Source organism: Lepidochelys olivacea (assembly GCF_965140295.1).
Source record: "Lepidochelys olivacea isolate rLepOli2 genome assembly, chromosome: 14".
Classification (NCBI taxonomy): Eukaryota; Metazoa; Chordata; order Testudines; family Cheloniidae; genus Lepidochelys; species Lepidochelys olivacea.
Window position 1 is genome coordinate 15,247,826 of NC_140424.1, and position 16,666 is coordinate 15,264,491.

Consider the following 16,666-nt stretch of genomic DNA (forward strand, 5'->3'; position numbering starts at 1 on the left):
GCGAAGGGATGAATATATCCATCTGTGAGTGTGCATGCAAAATGTAGTTGTGCAAATCATCATGTATGAGGGTGCATGACATGGAGCCTGAGATGCCTTTGTGCAGGACTCTGTGTACTGTGAATGAATGTTCATAGATGAGTATAAGCCCACATGTGAGCGTGAGCCAAAGACACTAGCATGCTCGGCTCTAACCCCCATCCCCAGCACTCCCTGAGATGTGGTCTCAGTGCAGGGATGGTAAGGGCCAGAGGGGCCAGTCCAGTCCAGGGGGGTCCTGTCTGCAGCTGAGGGTCTTGGCTCCCTGGAGGATAGTGTTAGGCTGTGGTGGCTCCCGCAGGCGGCACCAGTGAGCTGGCTCGCCCCGCTTAGGGGCGCTCTAAGGCCGGCAGCCTGGCCACTGCGACCCCCAAGGCCGGCCCGGCCTAGCTCTTGGTAAAGCTCAGGAACTTGGGCCGCACTAGGACCCAGGGGAAGCGCCTCCTCTCCCGGTACCCGTGCCGCACTAGGACCCCGCGGAGCTCTGCAGGCCTGCAGGGGAAGACAGAGCCTGGCCACGCCGAGCTGCCGGATGGAGCCCGAGCGGGAGCCCCGCGTGGGCCGCCTCTTCGGGTACAGGCAGGCGGGGGCTGGCCTGCGCTGGGCAATCGGGGGCTGGCCTGCGCTGGGCAATCGGGCTCCAGGGGCCCTTAACGGGGCAGCACCTCAGCCCCCGCCTCCGTGCTGCGAACGCCCCGGCACTGCGGGGAGGCGGCGGGTTAAAGGGCCAGTGTTGCGTCGTCGTCGTCCCCCCCCCCGTGTGTGGACGTGGGGACCAGATAAAGGGGCAGCGCCCCTTCGCCCCCGCAGAGTGGGGCCCTGGTGGGGGTCCCCCAGAGGCCTATTTAGCCCATAGAGCAGGACCCCAGTGCGGCGGCGCTGCCAGCAGGGAGGGGGGAGGGAGTTTCCTGCCCCGTGACACGCTAGTTTGTTTGGACCTTGGGTGAAATCTGTTGCCCCTTGGCAGTGGGGCTGGCGGAGGGGCCTGGGCAGCCCTGCAGACCGTAGCGCCAGAGCAGGTGCCCAGCGTGGGCCGCTTCCCCCTGCCAGCGTGCTTCAACCCTGACCTGCGGAACCACAATCTGTGTGGCCATAGGCTAAGCTCAACCTCAGTGGCTTGGCCTCCCGGCTCCCAATGCCAGCCAAGGGGCCGGGTGCCAGGTGTGAACACTGTGACACAGACATCTGCCTGCTGGGCACTCGGCTGCCGTACCCCCTTAGTGCACAAAACCCCTTCCCACAGAGCCGTCACCTGGGAGTGTTTGGTTCCTGCTAGTCCCTTGGAGGAGGAAGGCAAGCTTGTTATCAACCCCCTGAGCTAGCCAGAGCGAGGTGGCCAGCATTCCCCTGCCCCCCTTTTGGGACTGCATCTTCAAGCAGCAGGAGTTTTTGGAAAGGAACTGCAGCCCAGATGTTCTCTTAACATTTAATCTCCCCCAGCCCAGCTGAGCTGCTGGCGGCTCGGACGCGTGACCGCAAGGTTCCTCAGTGTTCACACGGCCAGAAGGACTTCATCCCCAATAGCTCGGAAGAGCAGGCAAAGAGGCTACACCGGTGCCGGGAGGAGCACTGGCAGCTTCTGGCAGAGGAGCGTGTGGAGAGGCTGTAAGTTCCTTCATCTGGGCTGAGATCATGTTCCTCAGTGGCAACGCTGCTCTTGGGGCTCTTGCTGACTCTCAGGATGATCAGAGTGCATCAGGGAGAAGTCATGTCCTGGATGCTAATGATCTATTAATGCTGATAGTACAGTGGGTTTCTATAGCACTGTTCATTCAAGGCTCTTGCAGGAATATATTAAGGCCTTCTAGCATCCCTGAGAGTTAAACATCTTCCCATTTTACAGATGGAGTAGTTGAGACAGAGAGGTGACATGATTTATCTCTGCACACATGGCAAGCCCGCGATAGAACCCAAGACTCCTGTCTCCAAGTCACTTAAAATGCACTTCCTTTTAGAGCCACACTCCTCTTGCCAAGTCGCTCTTTGTTCCCTCTCTGCAGTTCTGAAACGCCCCCCACAAGAGCATGTGCTTTGCTTTGTGTGTTGGAGACCGCAGTGTAGAGTGATTTCAGGAACTGCAGAATGTTACTGTACATTGTACTGTGGGCTCAGATGGGAAGCCTTTCTGGCAGGAGCGCTTTTAGCCTCAGAGAACTCCCTCTGGAAGTTTGCAACTTCCTATCCTGCTGCCTTCTCACATACTGATGGAGAGGAAGATTTATTAAATCATTACATTGAGGGGGAAAAGGAAGGGTGGGCTGATGTCTACTGATATGTGTTGGGTTTTTTTTAACTTCTCAGGGGAAGTTTGGTGAAAGCTGAATGGAAGCCACGAGAGGGCATCGTGGAGCTGAAATCCCCTGCGGTAAGTGGCGATGTTGTATGAGTTTGACACTGTCGCCTCCTGCTGGTAAATGCAGATTGTCTGTCTGATTTTTAATTTGTGTCCCAGTGTGGGAGAAAGCCTGGCTCTGAGTAGGGGATGGCTCCAGCACATCACAGATTTATCCTTTTGTTCCCAGGGGAAGTTCTGGCACACTATGGGGTTCACAGTGCATGGCAAACAGTGCCTACTGCCAGAGGAAGCCCTCTATCTACTGGAATGCGTGAGTAGGATGCCCAGGCTTGGGGGCAGTGGATTCTTTTTGAATAACACTGTTGCAGGAGCAATAGTAGCTGGGAAGGCAGAGAGAGCATTAGGATACCTGCAGTGGATCCTTCATCCTTCTCGATAGTTCAAGATCTTCCACTTGTGTATACTCTTAAGGACACAGTCTGAAACCACATGGCACATGTTGGTCTCTACTACAATCTGAATAAACAATTGTCCTCAAAAGGCCCAATTCCTGACGGACTGGCTGTAGGTGATGAGACACAAAACCTTTCTACTCTAGGCCACTGGTTCAAAGAAGAGCCAGGGGGCCTGTGCCCTAAAGTAGCTGTCAACCCTTTCACGCTCTGGTGCAACATATCTTTCATTATTAGGGTTACCGCCTGCAGTACAAGGAAATAAATAACTGTGTAAAATGCACAGGGCACCCCTTTTCTTAGGGGCCAGCACCGCCCAGTGCTTTATTTGTGGAACAAAATCATATATTTTTATCCTGATGCATAATCGTTCATGTGGTTTTGGAACAAAATGTGTCCTTTATTATCTATGTAGATGATGTGGGATATTAGGCATCAAATCAGGTCCCTCTAGGTGAGGCAGCTGAGGTGTATTAGTGTGTGAGATGCATGTACATGTGTTTCCAGTGCTGTACTTGCTCTGTGGTTAAATGCCTGGCACCCCTTTCTGGCATATATTGCCAAACAGAAAGTCAAAGAGGGATGAGAGCAAAGAGACCAGTTTCTTTTCCTTTGCCCAGAGAATTCTCAGCCCTGATGCTCCCAGTTAAGGTTGGGTTGGCATTCTCTGTTCTTGAGGGACCTATGTGTTACCATTGAGAAATCCTATCAGGTCAAGACCGTCTATTCAAGTCTAAAGATGCACTTGTTTTGTTTTGATAAACTGTTGGATTCAGGACAGCAGATGGTCTCATTCGAACTCTGATTTCAAGGGCTTTTTTGATTTGGGGTTGTGATTTGCCAAGGGCTAGAGATCATAAGTGGCCTGATTTGAAAATGAAATTGTGCAGTTGGCCGCTGGACACAGAATCAAGTAGGTTTTAGAGACAGAAAAGACCTGCAAGATGCATCTACCCCGCGGGAGGCATATTTCCTAGTACTTGGTATTTTGTGGGCAACCAAATCAAGGTGGGAGAGGTTTAGCTTAAAATTAGCTAATGAGCAGGCCCCAATGTTAGAGAGACTAAGGCTGAGAGAAGCTGAGTGCCCATAGCCACCTCTGAGGTCATTGGGGATTGTGGGTGCTCAACATATTTCAGGAGCTAGCCCAGGTTATTGCCAGTTATTTTTTGATTACACAGCAATGTATAAACAGTGAATACACAGCTTATGCCCAAATACATTTATTAGTCTCTAAGGTGCCACAAGGACTCCTCGTTGTTACAGCAATGTGTGTGCTTGCATGGGAAGGCCCAACTTAGTAAGTTTTGTGGCAGTGCTGACCAATGCTAACTCCACCCCATTAGACCCAATATAGAGGGAGCGTGCCACTGTGCACTTGAGAATAAGCTGGCATCACAGATTTGTAGGAGAGAAGTTACATTAAAATAATTTGATACTTAAGAAGCACCAAGCTGGAGTTTGAGTCAAAAGCAGCTGGATGCTGGGACCAGCTATTGAGACCACAAGGAAGGAATGGGCCTGGACCCTGCAATACTGGTTTCCTGCAACCTGTGGTTCCTAAACCCCAGCTTCTGTTTTTCAGGGCTCTATTCAGCTCTTTTACAGGGACCTGCCCTTGTCCATACAAGAAGCCTATGAGACCCTGCTGTCCCAAGGGACGGTGAGCCTGCTGCAGTACCAGGTGTGCACAAAGGATTTGACATCAGTAGTGATCATAGGAGTGGGTAAGGGGTGGTTACAGGTCACCTATTCAGATGGTGGTGGGAGTCTACAATTTAGGGAGGGGGGTGCAGTTTGTTTGTTTATTTATTTATTTATTCCACCACTATATCACTGGAGGCCCAGGAGGCATTTGGCACTTTTTGGGTGCTGTAGCAAGCTGGGCATTTGTGCCAGTCAGATTCTCCATGTGGATGATCACTCCCACAGCCATGCTGGCTCTCAAGCCATGCAGAGTCCCAGCCAGATTTGTGGTGCTTTGGCATCTAATGAAGTTTTACCCATATGATCTCTCTTGTACTTTTTGTGGAGAGAATACTGGAGTCTAGGCACACTCTATGCTTAGCTGTCTTTGGTCTGAATCAGTCATTCAGATAGTATCTAACTCAGCTTGCCATATGATACAGAAAGAGAATGCTGATTGATTTTTTTTTTTTTTAAGGTGATCATTTCACATTCTTGGTTTTCTTTGCTCTTTTAAGGTGTTCAGCCACTTGAAGAGACTGGGTTACATTGTGCTGAGATTCTGCCCCAGGTATCTGGCTTTTCCTTTCCTCACCCCTTCTTGCTGCTGTCTTTCAGAGCCCATGCTGGAATGTCCCAGATGCAGGGCAAAGAGGAGGTGCTCTGCTCTCCTAGGCTCCCCTTTGCTATAGTGGGCTTGCTTCTTCAGATCCACTGCTCCGGCACAGGAGGCCTACGAATCTTCGTAGGGGTCTGGGAATCTCTAGATGTGATTCTTAGTTGGCAGATGAAGCCTGAGCTGAGCCAGTAATTCCCTTGTATGGTGGAAGCCATGATCATAGAATCATAGAATATCAGGGTTGGAAGGGACCTCAAGAGGTCATCTAGTCCAACCCCCTGCTCAAAGCAGGACCAATCCCCAACTAAATCATCCCAGCCAGGGCTTTGTCAAGCCTGACCTTAAAAATATCTAAGGAAGGAGATTCCACCACCTCCCTAGGTAACGCATTCCAGTGTTTCACCACCCTCCTAGTGAAAAAGTTTTTCTTAATATCCAACCTAAACCTCCCCAACTGGAGCTCTGCTCCAGCTCCAGGCAAAAACCTGCAGCTCCACTGCTCTGGAGCTGCTCCGTGCTCCAGCTCCAGGCTCTGCTCCAAAGCCCTGCTTTAAACATTCAACGGCTCCTCAGCCTTAGGGAAAGTATTGTCATTTGCTTGGTCCAGTGGACAGGGCGGTGGACTGGGAGTTAGGAGACCTGGATTCCATTCCCAGCTCTGCCACTGACCTGCTGTGACCGTAGACAAGTCACTTCATCTTCCTGTGCCTCTGTATGTTTGTCTGGTCTAGTTAGACTAAAAGCTCTTTGGAGCAGGGATTCTCTCTTGCTTTGTGTTTGTATAGCAGCTGGCATGATAGGGCCCTGATCTTGTTTGGGACCTGTAGGCACTACCATAATACAAATAATAATAGCAAGTATATTATGAGGTAGCATTTACTGTGCAGCACTTACATTGTAAGCTCTCTGGGGGCACTTTTTGTTTGCTGTTTGTACAGTGTCTAGCACTATGGGGCCCTCATCCATAACTACTAGTGCCCATAGGTTCTCCTTCAATACAAATGATAAATAATAGTCACTGAGACCTGCAGGTGGCTCCCCGCTTCTTCTCCTTATAGAGATGTCACAGATAAATCACCTGGATGAATTGAGGCTTTCCAGCCCTCAGGACCCTAGAGGGTTTTTTTCCCTTTAACCTCTTGGATGCTCTAATTCCATGTAAGCATCCCACACTTGAGTCCCGAGACCTGCATCCCCCAAGATCATTGGCTCAGATGAAGTGGAGCGGTCTCTGAGTGTGGCTTGCATTCCGGCACTTCAAGGGTTATGCACCAAAAATGGTACAACAGACTTTCTTATTGTTCAGATGGGACGTGGGTGCATGAGTAATGGGACTGGACAAGTGACTCGGGGTGGGGAGATTCTTTCTGCTGTCCTAGTCCTCCTTGCAGCAGTTTCCATAGCCAGTGAGAAGCTTTTGCTGTTACATTTACCTACGGCTTTACTTGGAAGAGATTTTCTAACACTGCCAATCTCTCTCTCCCTTAATCCCTTTGTCTCTCTGCCTCATTACAGTGCTGTCCCATCTCAATACGAGAGGCAGCTGAATCTGGACAGTTTTCGCAAGAGCGCTGGAAAATGCCATCGCAAAAGGAAGAGGAGCTCCAGCTCCCGGTAAAGGAAAACAGACACGTTGTGGCAAGCCCTTGATGGACTAACTCATGTTCTGGGCCACAGCTAAAAATGTTGCTCGCTGTCCATTCCATCTAAGGGCAAGAAACAAACAGGTCCCCACCAGCCTCAGCCTGTTGGTCCCTGCAAGTTGTCTCGGGTGCTGGTTCTGAGTTTAGTAATCTGACTGAATGTCATTGGAAACAGTATTCAGGTGATCAGATCCCGATCAATTCACAACACATCTTTTACAATGGATGCATTCATGGCTTTTCTTCCCCTCCCCATGCCCTCTGTTCCCCCAGTATTGTGTTGGAGCCCCGGCTCATACATCACTATGTCACTACAAAATCTCCTACCCCTCGTCCCCCAGGTAAATTGCCTGAAAGCAACTGGTGTTTCACTTCCACCCAAACACTTCAGGGGTTGTAGTGACCCTTTGCAATGTATTCCCCTTATCACAGCCACTGTTACAAGGGCTGAACTGAGCTTGGGGGCAGATTGTCTGGTTAGTCCCGTCTGCTGATGGTGGTCGGTGTGTGAGATCCTTGAATGGAAAGAGAGAGGTCTATATATGAGAAGCAAATTGCAGGAAACTCCTCTCTCCTTTTCACATCTAAAGAAATAAGGCACCATTAAAGGAGCTCTGAAAAAGGACTGATCAGCAGCCATGGAAGAACAGAAGCCTTCTAGTGTTAATTCTAGTATGGTTAAGCTCTTTAGGGCAGGGACCAGTTTTTTTTGTTCTGTGTTTGTACAGCACCTAGAACAATGATGTCCATGATGGCAGCCCTGAGGCACTACCACAATGCAAATAATAATACATTATTATTTATTAACACAATTAGCAGTAGGTGGCACCACAGACTTAGAAACAGGGAAGGGCAGAATAATCAGTCTAGGTCACTCCTGGTGCAGAAGTGTTTTTCAAACACATTAATGCGGTATGGGTTATGATGCAATTTCAGAAAGCCATTCGAGGTAAAACTGTGGACTTATGAACTAGCCTTTCAGGTCTGGAGACCTGGGATCAAATCTTGTGTAACAGTTTCAGCCCAAAAAGAAAAGGAGGACTTGTGGCACCTTAGAGACTAACCAATTTATTTGAGCATGAGCTTTCGTGAGCTACAGCTCACTTCATCGGATGCATGCAGTGGAAAATACAGTGGGGAGATTTTATGCACAGAGAACGTGAAACAGTGGGTGTTACCATACACACTGTAAGGAGAGTGATCAGGAAAGGTGAGCTATTACGAGCAGGAGAGGGAAAAAAACCCTTTTGTAGTGACAATCAAGGTGGGCCATTTCCAGCAGTTGACAAGAACGTGAGGAACAGCATGGGGGGGAAAATAAACATGGGGAAATAGTTTTACTTTGTGTAATGACACATCCACTCCCAGTCTTTATTCAAGCCTAATGTAATGGTGTCCAGTTTGCAAATTAATTGCAATTCAGCAGTCTTTCAGCCCAGTTCCCGGAGAATTTTATATCTTTGTTTTAAACCCACTCCATTCCATTGGTACATTTGTCAGTGCCTGCTCAGGGCTGGAATAGCAGAGGTGGGGGCTGCCGGACGAGCTTGAGGGCATGGGTAGAACAGTGTGAGGAGGAACCAAGATGGGAATAGCAGGGGGTGCTCTAGGTCAGGACTGTGGTGTGTTTACAGAGCTGTGTGGGACACTTGCATTGCATTTCCTGCTTCTGTGTTTGTCTTTAGCTAGCACTATCCATCCATCACTCTGAGAAGCACCAAAATGGTGCAGAATACTTCACACAAGCAAAAAGACCCTAGTTCTAAGGAAGAGCCTGTTAATGAGGGTGTGTAGGCCCCTTCCTGGGCTCCCAGTATCCTAGCCTTCTCCCCTTCTCATGCTCAGGGACCACACTGTTTTTGTTACCCATGGAGGGGGGCAAAATCTGCTGAAAGGACTTCAAGAGAGCAAAATTCTGAATTTTAGCCCCTTTTTCTGTTTTAAGGTTACAAGACAAGAAACCAAAGGCATCTGGGAATCCTCCAGAAGGTGAAGAGACCCCAGAAAAGGCCAGTGACAGCTGTGGCGGTCCCAGTCACCCAGCCTCTGGAGGGAGCTGTTTGTCAGAGAAGTCAAAAGAGTCAGATCCTGCCAGTGGAGATGGGGAGTCAGCCCAAGTTCCCACTGATGCAGTACAACTCAGCAAGCCCCCCAGTCTCTCAAAAGCTCAGGCTGGAGACTATGGGAAGGCTGCTGGGAACAGCTGCAGTGACACCCACCTGCCCCGTTGGGACTTCACCAGAATCGCCTTCCCCAACATGGCTTCTGACTGCCCACACACCTTCCTGCCACAGCCTGATGAGAGACTGCTCCCGGAGAATGTAGTTGGGCGGGAGGCTGACGCCACCCGCTGGCGCAAGCTGGTCAACCAAAAGCGTGAGAAGTTGTCACGGAAGGAGCGGGAGCAGCGGGAGAGGGAGAGCAGATACAAGAGCAGCATCAATGCAGACAGGAAGGTGAGGCGCTGCTCCAACTGGCAGGAGTACAAGGAGCTTCTGAAGCAGAGGAGCCAGCGGAGGGCAGGGAGGCGGCCTTCGCACCTGTGGGACCAGCCTGTCACCCCGCTGGTGAAGCCGGATCAAGTGGCCTCAGCAGGTATCTGACCTGGAAGAAAAGCCCTTAACACATCTTGGCCAATTGGTGACCCACATGGGGTGTCGTGACCCATTGCGAGTATGTGGGGGGAGGGATTGCTCACCACGGACCACCTGGGAGCAATTAGTGGGAACAGAAGGAAGGGAAATGTAGGCTGAATATCAGAACAAACATCCTAACTGTGAGGGGGAAGAGTTACCTATGGGAAGCAGAGGAAGCCTCATGGCATCGGCCTGGACGAGCAGAGCATAGAATGGCCCTGCACTGGCCAGGGGAGAGACTAGACGGCACTTTCCAGCTCTCTTCTGTGACCCATTAGGCTGTTTTCCATCTGGAATTAGGTGGGAGCAGGGCAGTCCCTGCTGGCGCTGAGGCTGTGTATTTGCCCTGGCAAGTTAAGGAGAAGGGACAGGGGAAGTAAAAATCATTGAAGTAGCAAGAGGATGGGAGGGTGATGTGGCTGCCTTGTCGAAGCAGGGAGGCTCAGAGGGGAGGTGCGAAGCGCTCCGAGTCTAACCTGGACTGGGCAAGAGTGTAGAGAAGATTTCACAGACTGAACTAAAGAGTCTGAACCTTTCCTGTTCTTTCTTCCACCAGCTGCTGTCCTCCAGCAGATCAGTGTGCTGCAACCTTCCCACATCCTGGATGGAGCCTTCCGGTTAGTATTGAGCCAGCAGATTGTAGGGAAGATGGGTCTAACTCACCAAAACATTGTCCTTCCTCATGTGATTTGTTCTCCACAATGGCTTCAGAACTGCCTAATGTACCTGGTGCATGGGAGCAAAAAGAACTTCCCAGTGCTCCTCCCGTGGGCTGGGTACATCCTTACTGAGGGGCTGGCATGTACATGCAATGCCATGTCACCATGCAGGAGCTGCAGCAGAGTCCATCAACAAATCAGTTATGTTCCAGGCTGATTACAGCACTGGTGTATAAGCTCTTATTAGACTGCATGGGCAAAGTCCATCATACTGCAGTGAACCTTTCATTCCTTACATTCCCTCTCTGCACTGAGGCCTACTAATGTCATAGGCTTTCAGTGCTCTATCAATGTGTGTTTTGTCCCTGGGATGCTCTTCCATCCCAGCTGCAGGCTGTGGAGTTGAATGAGATTTTAAAATCAAATCCCCCAACCTTCTGGCTGTGCTCCTATCTGGGAGGAGTTGTGTGATGGTTGTGCACAGGTCTGTGGTAAACAAACATTGCACACTAGTAGTTTGCACTAGTGCTATGATGCAGATGGGTATCCAAGCAGCCTGCTTTGTGTTTGGATCTACTGGAGTGTGCACCTCCGCTTGGGATGCCTGCACCGTGGGGCACAGAGAGAGAGTAGCATGCAAGGTGTGGGTGCTGGAGCTGGCCTATTAGTGCACAGGCCTTGCATCAGGAAGCTTGGGAAGCTGTGTGTGGTTCTCCACTTCACATGGAAATGGTGCTAGTTGGTTAAGGAGTTGCTCTGTAGTGGGGGCTTGTTCCCAAGGGGGCTCATAATCTTTCAGGATGAAGCACTTAGGGTCTTATCCAAAGCCCACTGCCATCAGTGGGAGTCTCTGCATTAACTTCAGTGGATTTTGGATCAGACCCTTCCAGAATAACTCCAGGACTGGCCGTTTTGCCTAAGAAGGAAGATTCTAAATGGTCCCTGGGAAGCAAAGGACCTAGGGTTTTAGGTAGGCCGACTTAAAGACTTTGTTTCGCTCCTTGCTCTGATGCATCTGCAGCCTGGGAGGTGACAGAGTCCCGTGATGTGTCATTCCAAGTATGCATGTGTATCTCATCCTACAGGCTGCAGGAGGATACGGAGGGTATGAAGATAAACTTCAGTGTGTATCAAGCAGATGCAGTTGCCAACTTCAAGAAGAACGACCCTGGGAAGCCGTATGCCAGGATGTGTGTGCGGAGGTACTGGCCATGTACCCTGGCTGTTATTAATGAGTGTTTCTGTGTGCAATTATTTGAAGTGCCCTGTATTGCTGCTATGGAAATTTAAGCCTAGTGGAAAGTTACTGACTGCAGGATCTTGTGTATTTGCTGGATTATCAGGCAGTTTTCATTTAAAACGGCCCTGCCAAGATTTTCCCACATTTTCTCCCCCACCTTGTTGGAATCTGTTGCCTGGTCACCCTCCACCCCAGCCTCGGACCCTGATCCTACTTTAGGTTGTCATCATATTGCAGCTTAAATGGTGCTGGTATTATTATTTAGTATTTTTATTACTATAGCACTTAGGAGTCCTGGACGTGGCCCAGGACCTCATTGTGCTAGGCAACGTACAAATGTAGAACAAAAAGACAGACCATGCCCCAAAGAGCTCACTATTTAAGTAGAAACAAGAAGTAACTTTATACTATTTAACTGAGATACCATGTCCTGGTTCACAGAGGCTGTTGGTAACTGTCCTCCCAAAGCAAGAAGCAGCTGGAACATAAGGACCACAATATTGACCCTTTGGCCCTGGTCCTGCAATGAGCCCTGTGCAGCAGATCCCTCAGCCTGTGCAAATCTCCAAGGGCTATGTATGGATATAGGGCTGCACTTGCCTAGAACTTATTGCAGGATCAGTACCATGCAGATTGGTTGAAACTGTAGTAAAGATCAGAATTATCAGACACACAGATGAACACAACATGTTGGAGAAGAGTTAACATGGCTTTTGTAAAGGGGAATCATGCCTCCCCCGTGTTGTATTCTTTGAAGGGGTCAACAAATGTGGACAAGGGTGATCTAGTGAGTATAATGTACTTGAGCTTTCAGAAAGCCTGAGACAAAATCCCTTACCAAAGGCTCTCAAGCAAAGTAGGCAGTTCTAGGATAAGAGGGAAGGTCCTGTCATGCATCAGCAAGTGGTTAAAAGATCGGAATCAAAGGATAGGAATTAGGGCTGTCATGCGATTAAAAAAATTAATTGTGCTATTAATCGCACTGTTAAACAATAGAATGCCATTTATTTAAATATTTTTGGGTGTTTTCTACATTTTCAAATATACTGATTTCAATTACAACACAGAATACAAAGTGTACAGTGCTCACTTTATGTTTATTTTTGGTTACAAGTATTTGCACTGTAAAAAAAAAAAAAAAAACCCAGTATTTTTCAATTCACCTAATATAAGTACTGTAGTGCAATCTCTTTATCATGAAAGTTAAACTTACAAATGTAGAATTATGTAAAAAAAAAATAAAAAAACCTGCATTCAAAAATAAAACAATGTAAAATTTTAGAGCCTGCAAGTCCACTCACTCCTACTTCTTGTTAAGACAATCGCTCAGACAAACAAGTTTGTTTACATTTGCAGGAGATAATACTGCCCGGTTCTTGTTTACAAAGTCACCTGACGGTGAGAACAGGCGTTCTCATGGCACTGTTGTAGCCAGAATCACAAGATATTTACATGCCAGATGCACTAAAGATTCATATGTCCCTTCATGCTTCAACCACCATTCCAGGGGACATGCGTCCATGCTGATGATGGATTCTGCTTGATAAGAATCCAAAGCAGTACGGACCGACACATGTTCATTTTCATTATCTGAGTCAGATGCCACTAGCACAAAGTTGATTTTCTTTCTTGGTGGTTTGGGTTCTGTAGTTTCCATGTTGGAGGGTTGCTCTCTTAAGACTTCTGAAAGCATGCTCTACACCGTGTCCCTCTCAGATTTTGGAAGGCACTTCAGATTCTTAAACCTTGGGTCAAGTGCTGTAGCTATCTTTAGAAATATCACATTGGTACCTTCTTTGCATTTTGTGAAATCTGCAGTGAAAGTGTTCTTAAAATGAACAACATGTGCTGGGTCATCATTCAAGACGGCTATAACATTAAATATATGTCAGAATGTGGGTAAAACACAGAGCGGGAGACATGCAGTTCTCCCCAAGGAGTTCAGTCACAAATTTAATTAACACATTATTTTTTTAATGCGCGTCATCAGCATGGAAGCATGTCCTCTGGAATGATGGCCAAAGTATGAAGGGGCATACGAATGTTTAACATATCTGGCACATAAATACCTTGCAATGCTGGCTGCAAAAGTGCCATGCAAATTCCTGTTCTCACTTTCTGGTGACATTGTAAATAAGAGGAGGCATTATCTCCTGTAAATGTAAACAAACTTATTTATCTTAGTGATTGGCTGAACAAGAAGTAGGACTGAGTGGACTTGTAGGCTCTGAAGTTTTACATTGTTTTGTTTTTGAGTGCAGTTATGTAACAAAAAAAATCTACATTTGTTAAGTTGCACTTTCACGACCAAGATTGCACTAGTACTTGTATGAGGTGAATTGAAAAATACTATTTCTTTTGTTATCATTTTTACAGTGCAAATATTTGTAATAAAAAATAATATACACTTCAATTTCAATTTCTACATTTTCATATATATTGTATTGTGTTGTAAAACAAAAATATTTAATACATTTCAATTGGTATTCTATTGTTTAACGATGCAATTAAAATGGTGATTAATCACGATTAATTTTTTTGAGTTAATCGCGTGAGTTAGCTACGATTAAGCGAGAGCCCTAGTAGGAATAAATGATCAGTTTTTCACAGTGGAGAGAGGTAAATAGCAGGGTCCCCAAGGATCTGCATGGGGACCGGCGCTGTTCAACACATTCATAAATGATCTGGGAAAAGGGGCAAACAGTGAGGTGGTAAGGTTTGCATATGATACAATTATTCAAGATTGTACAGGTTGACTGGGCAACAAAATGGCAGATAATTCAATATTGATAAATGCAGAGTATTCCACATTGCCAAGCATCATCCCAACTATACATACAAAATGGTGGGGTCTAAATTAGCTATTGCCACTCAAGAAAAAGATCTTAGAGTCATCATGAATAGTTCTCTGAAAACATCTGCTCAGTGTGCAGCAGCAATCAAAAAAGCTAACAATGTTCAGAATCATTAGGAAAGGGATGGATAAGACAGAAAATATCATAATGCCAGTATATAAATCCATCGTACGCCTATACCTTGAATACTGCATGCAGTTTTACTCGTTCCATCTCCAAAAAGATGTTGTAGAATGGGAAAAAGTACAGAGAAGGGCAACAAAAATGACTAGGCGTATGGAACAACTTCCATTTGAGGAGAGATTAAAAAATTTTGGAGTGTCCAGGTTAAAAAAGAGACATCTAAGGGTGGGATATGATGGAGGTCTATAAATCATGAATAGTGTGGAGAAAGTGAATAAGGAAGTGTTCTTTCCTCTTCACGTAACAAGAACTAGGGGTCACGCAATGAAATTAATAGGCAGCAAGTTTAAAACAAATATAAGTACTACTTTAGGTAATGCATAGTCAACCTGTGGAACTCGGTGCCAAGGGATGGCCAAAGGATAACTGGGTTCAAAAAAGAATTAAATAAGTTCATGGAGGATAGGTCCATCAAGCGCTATTAGCCAAGATGGTCATAGATGCAACTCTGTATTATGTGTTTCCCTAAACTTCAGACTATCAGTAGCTGGAACTGGACAACGGGATGTATCCCTTGGTAAATTGCCCTGTTCTGTTCGCTCCGTCTGAAGCATCTGGCACTGCCACTGTTTGAAAACAGGATACTGGGCTAGATGAGCCATTGATCTGACCCAGTATGGCTGTTTTTATGTTCATATTAAATATGGAGCAAGCCCTTGGAGTGTATTTTTGCCGCTCGGTGGGTGTCTCTGATAGACAACACTCACCAGGGTGGCTGGTCTTGTAAATATTCCGATAGTTTGAGAGAGACTGGCTTTCTTCCTTTTGCAGGTTTGACGAGCAGATCCCATCCCTGCGGGCACTGAAGCAGCTTGCCTCTCAGAGCGAGGATGTCCCGGTGGTCTTTGCACTGGTGGACAATGGAGACATTGCTTTTTATTCTTTCAAGGAATTCAAGCTGCCTGTTGATATTTATCACTGAACTTATCATCCCTTAAAGAAATGGCTTTGGGGAAAAGTGTGAGGGACTTTACTCAAGGCGTAATTTCTTGATTCATGGACTATTATATCAAATAGAATCTCTGATAACCAGTCTGCTTGCAGGAGAGGTAACCACCTTATCCACTGCTACAGGCCTCAGCCAGCTAGGAACTAGCTCATTCGTAAAAGCAAGATACACTCCAAACAAACAAGCATGATGTTCTGTGCTTTAGTAGGGCCCCTTCTAGTTGGAGCACGCACTGCTTTGTTCTTTAATCCACTGGTTCTTCAGCTCTTATCATCCTCTGGACCACTTCCCCATGACATTCTCTTTGTCTTTGTGGGCCTTTAGAATAAACTTCACTGGCAATCCACACGTGGTATTCTGAGAACCACTGGGCTAGGCCAGTCTGAATACAACATAAGAATGGTTTAAGAACCACTGCTGTAGATGAATCAGACTCATAAACTAACCAGGACAGTCAATGGTATAGCAAGCCTCTGTTACTCTACTGCACCAACACCCATCTAATAAAATCCTTAGCAAACTATTGGTGTGATAGAAATAAAGGCACTGCAAAAGAACTCTTCTACAGAAATGATGATGCTGGCTTTGCCTTGGTATTTGTATGCCAGCAGGAGATAGTAGTCCTGGGCGAATGCTCCTTGCCGGTAATAGAGCTGCTTTGCTTTGTAAGCCAGTGGAGTCACAGAGAGCCATGTAGTCACTGCAGAGGAACATGCTAACATTGTATTATGGTGTTCGCGTTGAGATGTGTCATTGCGAGACGGCATCATCCCCTATTAAAACTACAGCACACACAGCGTCACGACATCTCACCATCGCAGTAATGTGACCCCATTTCCATTTGACGCCCTTTCTCCTGGATGCAGGATCATGTTTCTCACTCTCTCTTGCAAGTGAGAGGAGCTCTGATTAAACCTGCAAATTCCCCATGAGCTGAGCCTGGTAGTTCTGTGGGTCTAGCGCTCCAGGCTGAGGATCACTGTCCTAAGCATTGATGATATCACCCAATTGCCTTCCACCATTGTCAGCATGGGAATCCTTCCCCTGAATCTCCTGATACCAAACTCTTTAACGTCTATGCAAAAATGCCAGTGTGACTAGTACTAGAAAGTCCTGGTCTGTGGCTAAAAGGGACTTCTAACACTACTGGGCTCAGGGTTCAGCTTTCTTAAGAAGTGTTACAGAAAATGTTTTAGATACATTTTATTTGATACAGAATGTTTGGGTGTTTTGTTTTTTTTTGGAGGGTTGGAGGCTAAAGTAATAAAAAAGCCTTACTCCTGCTCAGGGGCTTGCATTGTTGGAAATTTATTTATTAGTGTTTCTGTGAAAATTGATCAGTAGTGTCTTGTCCTGTGAGAGGGCAGCCTGCGGAACTGCGCTGTCGCTGAATGCAGTCCTACAGAGCC

General features: G+C 47.1%; 1 protein-coding gene across 1 annotated transcript; it reads left to right on the top strand.

Annotated features, from left to right (window-relative positions):
• The first annotated feature begins 528 nt into the window (after positions 1 to 528).
• TSEN54 (tRNA splicing endonuclease subunit 54) lies at positions 529 to 16,540 on the top strand. The gene is made up of 11 exons (XM_084646985.1): positions 529 to 612; positions 1,480 to 1,644; positions 2,341 to 2,404; positions 2,562 to 2,645; positions 4,373 to 4,471; positions 4,992 to 5,044; positions 6,608 to 6,706; positions 8,681 to 9,330; positions 9,928 to 9,988; positions 11,116 to 11,232; positions 15,080 to 16,540. The coding sequence occupies exons 1-11, from the start codon at positions 572 to 574 to the stop codon at positions 15,228 to 15,230; spliced, it is 1,584 nt and encodes a 527-aa protein (XP_084503111.1). The 5' UTR covers positions 529 to 571; the 3' UTR covers positions 15,231 to 16,540.
• The last annotated feature ends 126 nt before the right edge of the window (positions 16,541 to 16,666 follow it).

What these genes read in the sequence shown, in the direction of transcription:
- TSEN54 (XM_084646985.1), top strand. Translation starts at nt 572, where the DNA reads ATGGAGCCCGAGCGGGAGCCCCGCGTGGGCCGCCTCTTCGG. An exon ending in GAGGAGCGTGTGGAGAGGCT is followed by an intron (nt 1,645 to 2,340) that starts GTAAGTTCCTTC and finishes TTAACTTCTCAG; the next exon opens with GGGAAGTTTGGTGAAAGCTG. An exon ending in GTGCTGAGATTCTGCCCCAG is followed by an intron (nt 5,045 to 6,607) that starts GTATCTGGCTTT and finishes GCCTCATTACAG; the next exon opens with TGCTGTCCCATCTCAATACG.